Source organism: Sinocyclocheilus anshuiensis, unplaced genomic scaffold (assembly GCF_001515605.1).
Source record: "Sinocyclocheilus anshuiensis isolate Anshui unplaced genomic scaffold, SAMN03320099.WGS_v1.1 scaffold117, whole genome shotgun sequence".
NCBI lineage: Eukaryota > Metazoa > Chordata > Actinopteri > Cypriniformes > Cyprinidae > Sinocyclocheilus > Sinocyclocheilus anshuiensis.
Window position 1 is genome coordinate 2,569,378 of NW_015536624.1, and position 14,500 is coordinate 2,583,877.

General features: G+C 34.1%; 2 protein-coding genes across 5 annotated transcripts in view; one reads left to right on the top strand and one right to left on the bottom strand.

The window, feature by feature from the left end:
• The window catches only part of LOC107704451 (RING finger and transmembrane domain-containing protein 2-like), an 18,019-nt gene extending 5,667 nt beyond the window's left edge, over window positions 1-12,352 (bottom strand). The window contains exons 1-7 of one of the 4 annotated variants that reach the window (XM_016507401.1): window positions 12,255-12,352; window positions 9,654-9,731; window positions 8,014-8,393; window positions 7,182-7,304; window positions 6,879-6,955; window positions 6,601-6,701; window positions 5,575-5,728 (exon numbers count right to left, since the gene is read on the bottom strand). In XM_016507401.1, the coding sequence (XP_016362887.1) occupies window positions 5,575-5,728; window positions 6,601-6,701; window positions 6,879-6,955; window positions 7,182-7,304; window positions 8,014-8,393; window positions 9,654-9,731; window positions 12,255-12,352 (1,011 nt within the window). Of the gene's footprint in view, window positions 1-5,574; window positions 5,729-6,600; window positions 6,702-6,878; window positions 6,956-7,181; window positions 7,305-8,013; window positions 8,394-9,653; window positions 9,732-10,961; window positions 11,069-11,643; window positions 11,657-12,110 lie in introns of those variants that run through there. The other 3 variants (XM_016507387.1, XM_016507393.1, XM_016507379.1) reach the window with 3 other exon arrangements.
• A 1,048-nt stretch (window positions 12,353-13,400) lies between these two features.
• Window positions 13,401-14,500, top strand: part of LOC107704950 (UPF0454 protein C12orf49 homolog) — a 4,501-nt gene continuing 3,401 nt past the window's right edge. The window contains exons 1-3 of the mRNA XM_016508033.1: window positions 13,401-13,412; window positions 13,554-13,710; window positions 14,077-14,228. Of these exons, the coding sequence (XP_016363519.1) occupies window positions 13,401-13,412; window positions 13,554-13,710; window positions 14,077-14,228 (321 nt within the window). The remainder of the gene's footprint in view (window positions 13,413-13,553; window positions 13,711-14,076; window positions 14,229-14,500) is intronic.

Consider the following 14,500-nt stretch of genomic DNA (forward strand, 5'->3'; position numbering starts at 1 on the left):
AAGTTTTTGAACAGTAAGATTTTTAATGTTTTTTTTATTTTTTATTCTCTTCCAAGCCTGCATTTATTTGTTTCAAAATACAGCAACAGCAGTAATACTGTGAAATATGTTTTGCCATTTAAAATAACTGCTTTCTATTTGAATATATTTTAAAATGTGATTTATTTCTGTGATCAAAGCTGAATTTTCAGCATCATTACTCCAGTCTCAAGCATGATAATAATTTTAAATTATTATTATTACTATTTTCCAGAAAATGTTTATTAAATCATACGGACTAATCATAATTAAAAATGAATAATCTGAAACAATATACTTGTTATAAAATCAATCATATTCATGAAGTTTGTGGAATAAATGTGTTTTGAGCACTGTATAAAACAGCTAGCATAGTAATATAATCAAAAATAATACACATTATAATTATAATACTCATTATTATTAACTACATGTTTATAAAATCAAATCGTCTCATTTTACTATGATGTTTGTAAGACTTCCAGCTATGACGGCCAACTGTTTAACAATATCTTTACAAACTGAGCGATACTCAAGCGCCGGCGTGAGATGACAGCACTGCAACAATCCACACATCCTTCCTGTAGCTGCCTTTGAACAAGATCCCAGTCTCATCTCATCTGTTCGTTCATTAACTGTGAACATCTTACCCTCAAGCTTTAAAGATGCTGTGACATGGAGGGGGGTGTTCTTCTACCGAAATATGGCCACAGTCCAGCGCTCTGCGCTCTCCTGGCAATTTCACACCGCATGGCAAACAAAACTGGCAGAAATGCAGTACACCTGCTACCCACATAAAATATAACAAGCCCACCCTTCCCAAACCTAATCAGAACATTAGAAAAGTAGCAGGATAGCTGTACAACTCATCTAATTTCAGTGTCAAAGGGCAACACTCGATGCTTTCTCTGCATCTACACCCATAGAGAACAACACAACAAAACTAGAATGCTTCAAATATAACCAACTATGCTCCTTGCTTAACAGGCCCAAAAAAATGCACCAGATATTTTAAATACATTGCCAGACGTTCCCTCTTTTTTTAACAGTTATCTAAAATTATATTTCAGAATATTCTATTCTAGGGTTCTTTAGTTGGGTTTGGCTCCTCTGCAGACGCCACAGTGACCTGGAGCTGTCAGATTATGCTTTTGCGGTCTCAGAGTCGAGTGTGGATGAAAGTGTGGCTCATATGAAGTGGGTTTTGATCAAAAAGCCTAAAATCAGCTCTGAAAACACTGAACATGAAAGAACCAACAACTTTGAAACTTGAAATAGTGATTACACCAAAAAAAAAATCTCCTGTGATGATAGACAGTAAAGAGTTGTATAATCCAACATAGGGAGCAGACAATTATTAAAAACTATTCAGGCAGAGCATTTATTGCGTTATGATATTTATAGCTATTTATAAACAATGGATGTATTTTAAAATTAAATCAAGATCTATAATTGTTTGCATTTATGATTTATTTTGCTTGGTAACGATGAAATAAGTAAAAAAAAAACCTAAACTGTTGGAAGGATGACATCAACCACCTAGCAACTACTCAGAACACCCTAGCAACCAATGAAAAAACAGGTAAGGACAATCTTTTTTTTTTTTTTAGAAAAATGCACAGCAGTGCACTATACAGATTTTATAGAAGAAACTGTCTAGATTTTTTGCAAAATATTTATATTTCAAATAAATGATGTTCTTTTTATTTTCTGTTCATCAAAAAATCCTGAAAAAAATGTATCACAGTTTCCACAAAAATATTAAGCAGCACAACTGTTTTCAGCACCGATAATAATAATAAATCAGCACATCAGAACAATTTCTGAAGGATCATGTGACACTGAAAATTCAGCTTTGATCACAGGAATAAATTACAATTTAAAATATAAAAACCGTAATAACATAATAAGTTCTGTTTTTACAGTATTTTGGATCAAATCACTGCAACCTTGGTGATCATAAGAGACTTCTTTTAAAAACACTGAAAAATCTTTGACCCCAAACGTTTGAAAGGTAGTGTATGAATAATAAATAAAATGTATTGTTATTAATATTATTCACAAAGGTCTGTGTATCTCAGTTTGGTCAGTTCTAGTTAACAACTAATCCTGATTCCACAATCATCTTGTGAAACGCCAGATGAATGTCTCAAGTCGTAATCACCCACATCAAGTGCTGATGGCCTGACACTAGTCACAGCACAGGATGCATAATGACTTTTTGGACTCCACCTGACAGCGATTAATCACCCAGTTGGGGAGCTTGCTAGCTGACTGACGGAGATCTGTAACCTCAGAACGCAAGCAATTCATCTTAGCCAGAGTCCCTGCAGCCCTGTACTCGCTCACACTTAGCAATTAGACAAACTGGAGCTGGAATCCATCCAACTACTGAAAAGTTAGGCCAACTGCATCATAGGGGAGCGACACATTTCCTCTTAGTCTTAACAGCCGTGTCCATGATTTCAAAACAACAATGAAGAAAACAATTATCGAACGCACGAGGAGGTCCTCAGGGTGGGAAACGGTTTAATTTATCAAAAGGCAACATAAGACGTTTTAAAACTTTTTTTGTATCTGTTTCTCATATGGATTAAACAAAAATAAAAATAGATAAAACTGAATTTAAAAAAAGTTTAAATTAAATTTATTAACACTTAAAAATGTGCTATGATAAGTGAAAAAGAGTGGGAAAAAAATATAAAATGGTGTCTTGAACGTTTCATAATTATAAAATGAAAAAGATTACAATAAAAAAGATTACAGTAAAAACAGTAATATTGTTAAATATTATTACAATTTAAAATAACTAATAATTCATTTTCTAATTAAATATATTTTAAAATGTAATTTATTCCAGTGATCAAAGCTGAATTTTCAGCATCATTACTCCAGTTATCGAACGCACGAGGAGGTCCTCAGGGTGGGAAACGGTTTAATTTATCAAAAGGCAACATAAGACGTTTTAAAACTTTTTTTGTATCTGTTTCTCATATGGGAGGCTTGCGTTTGAATCTGACGTTCATTCCCCAACTATTCTCTCCATCAGTTTCAATTCACAAAATACTGCATTCAAGTCGCCATGATAGTATTTATAAAATTTCTTTCAGTTCAGAATTTAGAGCATGTCAATTAAAGAATAATGGCAGAAGCAAACTAATATTGGCCATAATCAAGTTTTATGAAGAAACGATATGAAGCTTCGCAGAAAATAATACTCAATTATTAATATTAATATATGATTACTATAATGTGTGTGTGTGTATATATATATATATATATATATATATATACACACACACATTATATATATATATATATATACGTGGGAAAAAAATATAAAATGGTGTCTTGAACGTTTCATAATTATAAAATGAAAAAGATTACAATAAAAAAGATTACAGTAAAAACAGTAATATTGTTAAATATTATTACAATTTAAAATAACTAATAATTCATTTTCTAATTAAATATATTTTAAAATGTAATTTATTCCAGTGATCAAAGCTGAATTTTCAGCATCATTACTCCAGTCTTCAGTGTCACATGATCCTTCAGAAATCAATCTAATATGCTGAATTTCCACTCAAGAAACATTTCTTATTATCATCAGTGTTGAAAACAGTTGTGCTTCTCATTCCCATTTGTGTGGAAATTGTGATATTTTTTCAGGTTTTTAATTTATTTTAATTTATTTACTGTAAAATTATAATTGTCTTGCATCATTCCTGAATAAAAGCATTAATTTCTTTCAAATATAAATTCAAACATTTCAATTGTAATATATCAACAAAATTTCTTGCATATCAGATATAAGCATCACGTTATTAAAAACAGTATTACAACTGGACTATTCTGCCAACAGTAAAGTTCAAATAAAATAAATGATAATTTTCTATGTGCCTATATTGGTAGTAGTCAACAAGGCAGTTCACTAGGTTTCTCAATCCTCATATCCGTGTGCACTGAAGTGTTATGGACAGTGTGAGTTCATACGGACATGCACAGGCTTGCTGCTGCGATTATGCAAGAGGTTATACCGACATGTATGGATGCACATGTATGTGTTGTGTCTTTGTAGCTGTGGTGATGCTGGGCTTTGGAAAGTCAGCGGAAAGCCTGACACATTGACCATGACATCATTGCTTGAAAGTGTGCCACCTGGGCATGATACAAGAGGTGGAAAGTGTGTGTTTGGTTTCAGGAGGTGGGTATGGAGATGACTGAGGGTAAGTTCCTGGAACAGAGCGTCAGAGGAACAGAAACTGTGTGCAAGTCAGATTATCCTGGCAGCTGTGGACGCAAAGTGTGTGTTTGAGTCAAACAAATGGTTCGGAGCGGGTTGCATACATTTGATTCTTCAATATTACAGAGTGTGATGTGTTTACAGAGCGGCTCCTGCTGTAATGGACTCATACTGTCACTCCAATGAATGTGTGATTGTGTAAGAGCGTGTGTGTGTTCCTCAGGGAGGTGACCTCATCCTAGCCCCAGTGGGTCAATGAGCTCACATACTGTCTTCCAAGCAGCCAACCACGCAAGGCATGTTGACACGGCACACTATTTTTATTTATTTTTTTGCAACTTGCCAGTTGCACCCAGTTTGTACTGGTGCCTTGGAACAGACTGAAGCTATCTCGGATTTCCTCCCTGATCACAATCTCTCATCATGCTATAAAATCTCAAACACAAAGACTACAGGGATTCCATACACTTAGATTGAACCTGCATGTTTTAGGCAGTTTTATTTGCCTTAGGACTGATTTAAAAAAATAATGCATTACAAACATATAGAAGAATCAAACATTCACCAAACAGAACTGACATGAATAAGTTCCACAAAACTAAAGGTTTTTGCAGTAGTCTGTATCTGTATATACTCAACAAACCATTACTGCATTGTGGAAAGATTAAAACATTTATTGGCCACACTGTAAAAAAAAAATCCGTAAAATTTACGGTAAAAAACCGGAAGCTGTGATTGCCGGAATTTTACCGTAAAAATACGGTAGCAACGTTTTAGGTTTTACGGTTTTAACTTAAATTTACAGTTAAATACCGTAATTTCTTTTTACAGTCTTTTACCGTTAAGTTCACGGTAATTTTTTACAGTGCAGTTCTCTATAAATATCATTATGAGCAACAGATAGTACATTGTAGAAAATTAGGGCTGCACAATTAATCGAATTTCTAATCGCGATTACAATTATGGATGCCACAATTACGTAATCGTGCAAAGCGATCGACAATTATGATTTTTGTCATAATCATGCAGCCCTATTTTACACAGTTAAATTACTGGAGTATGTTTTACAAGAATTTCACAAATTTCAAATTTCACAATTCAATGTGTTACTTTCTTCAGTTATCATTTGTGAAATTTACTAGCAATTTCTAAGTAAAACTTATTTCACAGAAAATCCTACACCAATTTTTTTTTTCTTTGTGTGTGTGTAAAAATTATATATCGGTTGACCAATATACTGTAGGACTGTACTTTCTGACATGGAACACTAAAGCAGTAGAAATGTAAAATATGGAATATTGTCATCTTACCCTGGACTTGAAAGCGAGGATCATTTTAGGTAGGAACAGTATGAGGCATTTGAGCTCAATGGTGAAATATTTCAGCACAAAATCTGTTATTCCAACAGCCCAGATCAGGTCAAAGAAATCAAAACTGTTGATGTTTGGCTTTGCAAAAATAAGGCTGGGGGGAAAATACACATATATTATTTTTTATATTAATTTCATTATAGTCATTTACAATACTAATTTTTAAATACAAATGATATTAATGTGCAATATACACTTATAATATTAATTTACGATACATTACTGTTCAAAAGTTTCTTTTGAAAGAAATTAATATATTTATTAATCAAGGATGCATTAAATTGTTTCCATTTAAAATAAATGCTGTTCTTTTGAACCTTCTATTCATGAAAGAATCTTGAAAAAACGTTTCTACCAAATATTAAGCAGCACAACTGTTTTCAACATTGATAATCATAAGAAATGTTTCCTGAGCAACAAATCAGCATTTTAGAATGATTTCTGAAGAATTATGTGACACCGAAGACTGGAGTTATGATGCTGAAATTCAGCTTATTTAAAATTTTACATAGTTCACATAGAAAACAGTTCCTTTAAGTTGTAAAACTATTTCACAATATTACTGTTTTACTGTATTTTGATCAAATAAATGCAGCCTTGGTGAGCATAAGAAACTTATTTCAAAAATATCTGAAAGTACATCCAACCCCAAACTTTTGAACGGTACTGCATATGAAATAATAACAAAAAACAACTAAAAATTTATACCAGTGAATGTTTTAATTCAGGAGATGATTCAAATATGAATAACGAAAAATGATGGGAAACTAAATACTCACAAATGCTGATAAACACAAACATAAAATGAGAGATCACTCTGCAAAATGACAACATGGAGTAAATGAAATTTTTCAAATGACTAAGGCAAACAACAACAACAACGTCCATAGAACATCCAAGATAACATAAAAGCAGATGGATGTTCAGTTATGATGGTGAGTCTGAAACTAATGAATGGGACTGTACCTGTTGTGAAGTTCCTCTGCACTGAACGTGTAATACACATACACAATGTTGCCGGCGAGAAAGATCATAATCCAGAGAGTTGTAAACACAGACCTCTCCTCCTGAAAATACATCCATGCACAATGAGACACATACAGCATCTTACCGACTCTAAATGTTCAAACGGTAGTATATATGTCATGCTCGAGGTCAAATGCAAATGTCCCCAAGAGCATAAGGGTAAATGCAAGTCAATAATTTAACTATAATATAAAACAATGAACTGAACCGAATCTCACCCGCAATACCACCTGATGCTTCAGCGTTGAGTTAGCAAAGGCAAATGTGCTGATCATTCCAACGCAAACAGCGATTCCTGAGAAATACAAAGAGAATCATATTTCAGCACGTTGCATTTCACATATCTCCTGAAAAGACTCTGAACATTAACATTAATATAATATCCATTCCAACATAATGCAAACATCAGTGGCTTTACATTGCATATCACTCGTACAGAAAAAAACAATCTCAGTGTTAACAGCTGTGATTTTGACTCATGCATTCAACAACAAAGGCTGCTCATAATATACTGAACCTACCTAGCTTGTGCTGAAAGCAGACTTTAGCCAGGAGAATGAGGATAAAAGGGAATCCTCTCTGAAGCCATGTGACCACGGCCTTGAGCTCAGAGAGAGCAGGAGCTGGTGTAGAGGCATCATCACCTGGAAACAGGCGATATATATATATATATATACCACTGCATTTAAGACAAATTTAACTGTCAACATTAAGTCTGATCTACATTTTAGCTTATTAACACATTTTTAGATTTAATTTTGGCCTTTATGATATATGACAGAATGGGAGCAGATAAGAGCAAGGTTTTTATAGTTAAAAAAAATCTAAAACCATAAAAAATGTTACTTTAAATAAAATAAATGTTAACTGAAATAATAATAATATAATATAATATAATATAATATAATATAATATAATTTTTATTTCAACTAGTTGCCAGGGCAACATTTCTCATTTTAATTTATTTTAATTTGATGTACTGAAATAACAAACAAAAAGTGAAATAAAAATGTAAAAAAGTAAATAGACAAATAAAAAAAAATACTATAATGAGAAAAACACAACAAAATTATTTAATGTTAACTTCAATGAAAATGAAAATGGAAAATATAAATATATAAATTATATATACATTTTTTTGAATGAAATGAATACTTTTATTTAACAAGGATGCATTAAATTGATCAAAAGTGACAGTAAAGATGTTTATAATGTTTAAAAAATAATAAATGCTGTTATTTTAATCTTTCTATTCATGAAAGAATCCTGAAAAAAATGTATCATGGTTTCCACAAAAACAGCGGAACATTTTCAGCATTGATTGATAATAATAAGAAACACAGAAGCTCTTACTTCCATCATCTCTGCTCCCGTGTCTCTCAGCAGAGGTGGCCGCATGCAGGAGAGAAGAGCAGTGCTGGCCGGAGTGAGGATGATGATGGTGGTGATGATGATGATGATGGTGCTGAGGAGGGCGAGGGAGATAAGGTGGGTTCTCCGTCTGGTGAGAGCCGTCATCCCTCGATGACGACGCCATCTGGATGAAGACGTCCGGTGGAGAACCCAGAACCAGCCCCGCAGCCTGGAAGGGAGCTGAGGACACGTTCCCAGCAGAGACGCCCACCAGACCAGAGAAGAGCTGCTGGGACTGCGTAGGAGAGTTTGGCTTCAGACAGTCAAACACTCCTCCTTCATCAAGACTGCTCTCTGAACCGAGAGTTTGGCTCCTGTTCCTGCAAAATAACAAGAAAGCAGGCTGCATTTACACTGCAAGGCCTAATGCTGGGCTTCCAATACAGCTCATAACTACATAACATCAACGTGATTACAAGAAAGTGTTATTCTAAAAGATAATTGGACAAAATAAACAAAACTGATAATTGGAAACAAACAAAATAGAGGTAACATTTAAAATTAAATATGTCTCATTTGTTAAAATGAGATGTTTATTTTGAAATAACCTCTTATACTCACCAAGGCTGCATTTATTTGATTAAAAAATTCAGTACAAAGACAAATGTTGTGAAAATATTATTACAATTTAAAATAACTGTTTTCTATTTGGCAATATTTTAAAATGTCAGTGTGACATGATACTTTAGAAATCATTCTAATATGCTGATTTTGTGCTTAATTTTTATTGGTACTCAATTATTAACAATGGTTCCTATTATTATTATCAGTGTTGAATACAGTTTTTGCTGCTTAATATTTTTGTGGAAATTGTGATGCATTTTGTTTTAGAATTCTTTGATGAAATAAAATTCAAAAGAACAGCATTTATTTGAAATAGAAATCTTTTGTAACTTTATACAGTATATGTCTTTACTGTCATGTAATTGTTCAATTTAATATGTCCTTGCTGAATAAAAATATTGATTTCTTTCTTTATTTTTTTTTTATCTTACTTACCATAAACTTTTGAAAGGTAGTGCATCACGGTTTCCACAAAAATATTAAGAACCAAAATCTGTTTCAGCATTGATAGTAAATATGAATCAGCATATTAGAATGAATTCTGAAGGATCATGTGACACTGCAGACTAGAGTTCAAATAGAAAACAGCTCCTTTAAAGTGTAATAATATTTCACAATATTCATATTTTTACTGTCTTTGTGATCAAATAAATGCAGCCTTGGTGAGCAATAAGAGACTTTTCAAAAACATTGGAAAATCTTAATTATTTCAAACATTTAAGAAACTAAGGTAACAAAATATTAATTGCTTTCAATCTAATTTCTAACTTCTCATGTGTACTTGCTCAGTGATTAAAATGCAGGTATTCCCATGCATTTAGTCACTTTACCTTAGTCTGTTTGTCATGTTACAGTGACTTAACTGGTGAAGCTGGTTAACTAGGGATGGTTCAGGTTAGAAAGCCTAAAGCAGAAACCAAATGCTGGTGACCAGATAAATCATTGTTTTAGTAGGATGGGAATGAAATTAGTCTTAAAAATGTAAATATGTTTAGACTAGATGAGTAAAATCCAACCTTTCCGGCGGCATGCCCTCAGTGTTGCTGCTGTGGCGTCTCTGCATGGCACCCACTTTATCACCAGGAGTTCCAAAACTGAAACATAGATTTATGAAAAATGTTGTAAAAACTTCAGCCTATCAAAGTATGTACATACAACAATACAAATTAAATTGTACAATAGGACATTGTATAAAATTGTTGTGGATATTGTCACACATAAAAGCAACAGAAAATGTTTAGATTATGAAATTGTAGGAGAAGTCACATGAACTATCCCTTACATACATACATACATACATATATATATATATATGTGTGTGTATGTAAGGGATAGTTCATGTGACTTCATCTCTTCTGTGGAACGCAAAAAGAGAAGTTTACCAGCCAGTATAATGAGTTACTTTCTTCCATACAATGAAACTGTGACAAGGGGCTTTCATACCCCATAAACACTATTTAACAAAAAAAGTATGGTCCATACTGCTTTGTGGGTGTATTCCTGGTCTTTTGAAGCCACCTGATATCTCTGTGTGGGGAACAGGCTAAAATTGTACAGCCAAAAGTCAAAGACAGCCAAAGTCACCTTTCTCTTTCACTTAATGGAAAAGAGCAGCTTAGACATACAACTGTGAGTAACTCCTATTCTGTCCCACAGAAGAAAGTAAGTCATAAGCATTTCAAAAGACACAAGTGAGTAAATGATGACAGAAATTTCATCAGTGGGTGTAAGAAAGATAAATCATGACATGCACATACATTTGTCTATGTATAAACGCAAGTAGGCTATAGATAGATACAGTAGATAGACAGACAGACAGACAGACAGATAGAGAGAGAGACAGGCAGACAGACAGACAGACAGATAGAGAGAGAGAGAGAGACAGACAGACAGACAGACAGACAGACAGACGATAGATAGATAGATAGATAGATAGATAGATACCAAATGACTGTATTTTAGCCTATATTTACCATGGTAAATGTTTATAACAGGATAGATAGATAGATAGATAGATAGATAGATAGATAGATACCAAATTACTGTATTTTAGCCTATATTTGATAGATAGATAGATATCTTTCTATTGAAAGAAAGAAAGAAAGAAAGAAAGAAAGAATTACTGTGATAATTACAGGTTCACAGATAATTTTTTTAGTGGTGAAGAAATAATAACTATAGTAACTATATTATTTTAGGACAAAATAATATTTCTACGTTATTGGAACAAGTCATGAATGAACATGAGCCTTTGAATGTTGAATTGTGCTTTTTTCGATTTAAACGCCCATCTAATGTCTTAGAAACGAGCAGAATTATCTTACCTTCACCATAGCTTACAACAGACACGCACAAACGAATCTTTAACCGCTGTTTTTCGCGATACTGTTTAACATAGACCTCAGAAATGTCAAAGCATCACTCGATGCAGGCTGTGGAGCGGATGTGAATCCATCTGTTTCCGGAAGTACACAAGGTGGGCAGCCAATCACGACGCGTCGTTGCTCCGCATTTCCGCATGGAAAGAGCTGTTGTTGTGCAGCTTGATTTCTGCAACACTTATTGTTTAAAACAATTTACTATCTAAACCGATAATCTCATAATTTACCTGTGATCGCGCACATTACAATCGAATAATTAGATTGACGCCGCGCAAGTTTTCATCGAATTGATAACAGACTGCTTTTGTTTGTTTTTGCAGCTCTATCTGTCAGTACAAGACATATCAATGTATAATCTTCATTCTGAAGCATTTCATGCATAAAATGGGGAAAGAAAGAAAGAAAGAAAGAAAGAAAGAATTACTGTGATAATTACAGGTTCACAGATAATTTTTTTAGTGGTGAAGAAATAATAACTATAGTAACTATATTATTTTAGGACAAAATAATATTTCTACGTTATTGGAACAAGTCATGAATGAACATGAGCCTTTGAATGTTGAATTGTGCTTTTTTCGATTTAAACGCCCATCTAATGTCTTAGAAACGAGCAGAATTATCTTACCTTCACCATAGCTTACAACAGACACGCACAAACGAATCTTTAACCGCTGTTTTTCGCGATACTGTTTAACATAGACCTCAGAAATGTCAAAGCATCACTCGATGCAGGCTGTGGAGCGGATGTGAATCCATTTGTTTCCGGAAGTACACAAGGTGGGCAGCCAATCACGACGCGTCGTTGCTCCGCATTTCCGCATGGAAAGAGCTGTTGTTGTGCAGCTTGATTTCTGCAACACTTATTGTTTAAAACAATTTACTATCTAAACCGATAATCTCATAATTTACCTGTGATCGCGCACATTACAATCGAATAATTAGATTGACGCCGCGCAAGTTTTCATCGAATTGATAACAGACTGCTTTTGTTTGTTTTTGCAGCTCTATCTGTCAGTACAAGACATATCAATGTATAATCTTCATTCTGAAGCATTTCATGCATAAAATGGGTTAAATGTTTATCAAACTCACTGTTTGACAACTAACGACGGATAACGGTGTCATATAGTATTCTCCAGCCGATCAGTGAGTGTTGGTGATGCTGTGTTAAGTGAATCGGCTGGATCTCTCTGCCTGAGATCACCAGTGCTGTTTATTTAGCTCCATCGCATCTACCTGGACCTGGCGCACATCCAGAAGAACGCCTCCATGGTGTTCCGCCGGCTCTTGCGCAAGCGTTGGGTTCTGGGGGTCGTGTTCGGATTGTCGCTCATCTACTTTCTCAACAGCACCCTCAAACAGGTTTGTAGTGATGCTGCTGTGTTCCCACTACTAGGGAGGAACCAAGTTTTTTTTTTTTTAAACCAGTCTCTTATGCTCACCAAGGGTGCATTTATTTATTACAAAAAATACAGTAAAATACTATTACAATTCCAAATAACTGTTTTCATTGCAATATATTTTACAGTGTAATTTATTCCTGTGATGCAAAGCTAGATTTTCAGCATCATTACTCCAGTCTTCAGTGTCGCATGATCCTTCAGAAATCGTTCTAATATGCTGATTTACCACTCAGTTATTATTGATGATAAATTATTCAAAAATATTCTTCTTATTACCAAACAGTTCTTTCTTTCTTTCTTTCTTTCTTTAAAAAAAATTGTAGATTTCCATTTTTCAGGATTATTTGACTAATAGAAGGTTTGGAAAAACAGCATTTATTTGCAATCTTTTGTAACATTATAAATGTCTTTTCTGTCATTTTTCATCTGTTTAACATGCTCTTGCTGAATAAAATGATTAATTTCTTTAATGGTTGGTAGAGTATCATGGTTTCCATAAGCAGCAAGTAATACAATCATTCAGCACTGCTAATAATATTAATAATCATAATGGTAATAATAAATGGTTTTTGAACAGCAAATCAGCATATTAGAATGATTTCTGAAGGATCATGTGACACTGAAGTCTGGAGTAATGATGCTGAAAATTCAGCTTTGCATCAAAGGAAATGAATTACATTTTACAATATATTCAAAAAGAAAAGAGTTTTTTAAAATTATATTATTCCACAATATTACCATTTTATTGTATTTTTGATCAAATAAATGCAGCCTTGGTGAGCATAAGAGACGTCTTTCAAAACCATTTTTAAAAATCTTAATTATTACAATCTTTTGACCGTTAAATATTTAATCCCAATTACATATCCAGTATGAAAACATTATTTAACTGTTTAAATTATTATTATTTTTTTTAAGTGCTTTTAAAGTCCCTCCCTGACATGGCATCCAATATTGTTCTGATCAGACTGATACCGATATGGTGCTATTTGTGCATGATTTGTTCTCACCAGGCTCCTGAACTAGCTTGACCCGTAATGGTTTCTTGCTCAGTTCAACACCACTCCTGAGATGTAATGAAGCATATAATGGCAAAGGAATTATATTTTTGTATGTGACGTATTGTGTACAGGAGGAGCGAACCATCCATGATCGGACCCTCCTGGAGGTGAGGGACTCGGATCATCACATCCAGTGGAAGGTCCAGTTCATCCTGGGCAACAGCAGCAGGCAGATCTCCCAGTGCAGAAACTCCATTCAGGGAAAGATCCTTCTCACGGATGAACTGGGTAAGTGATGGGGATGAACTGTTCAATATACAGTGGTCAACATTTGAAGTGGATCAAAAAAGTTCATCAAAGTTGTCTTAAGACATGAACGCATTTTGGGTTTTAAAGATAAATGATAAATGGCCTTTAAAGATGTGTATTGTAATTGAAATCTACACATGCGTGTAATAAAATTAGATTAAGAACTTTAGCTGTCTTTCCACTATTTAAAAAAAAAGACAAGTTATGTAAGCCTCAAATCTCAAAATTGACATGCAATTTCTAACCACACAATGCTTTAATGTGCAACTCAAACTGTTAACAGGTCCCTGAGTTTTTGTGTATTCACCGATGTAACCAATGTTTTGTTTTTTTCTTTCTCTTCAGGTTATGTGTGTGAGAGGAAGGATTTACTGGTGAATGGATGTTGTAACGTTAATGCTCCCAGCTCAAGCCAGTATGTCTGTAAAAGCTGTCTGGCCAATGGCTGTTGTAGCGTCTACGAGTACTGCGTTTCCTGCTGCCTCCAACCAGATAAGGTACTTCAAAAAGAAAGTTATGAATACTCATCAAGGTTAATTTGTTTAATTTAAAGGTGCAATAGGTGATTGTCTTCAGAAACATTTTTGGACACTAGTCCAGGGGTGCCCAAACTCGGTCCTGGAGGGCTGGTATCCTGAAGAATTTAGCTCCAACCCCAATTAAACGCACCTGAACCAGCTAATCAAGCTCTTACTAGGCATACTAGAAACTTGAAGGCAGGTGTGTTGAGGCAAGTTGGAGCTAAACTCTGCAGGACACCGGCCCTCCA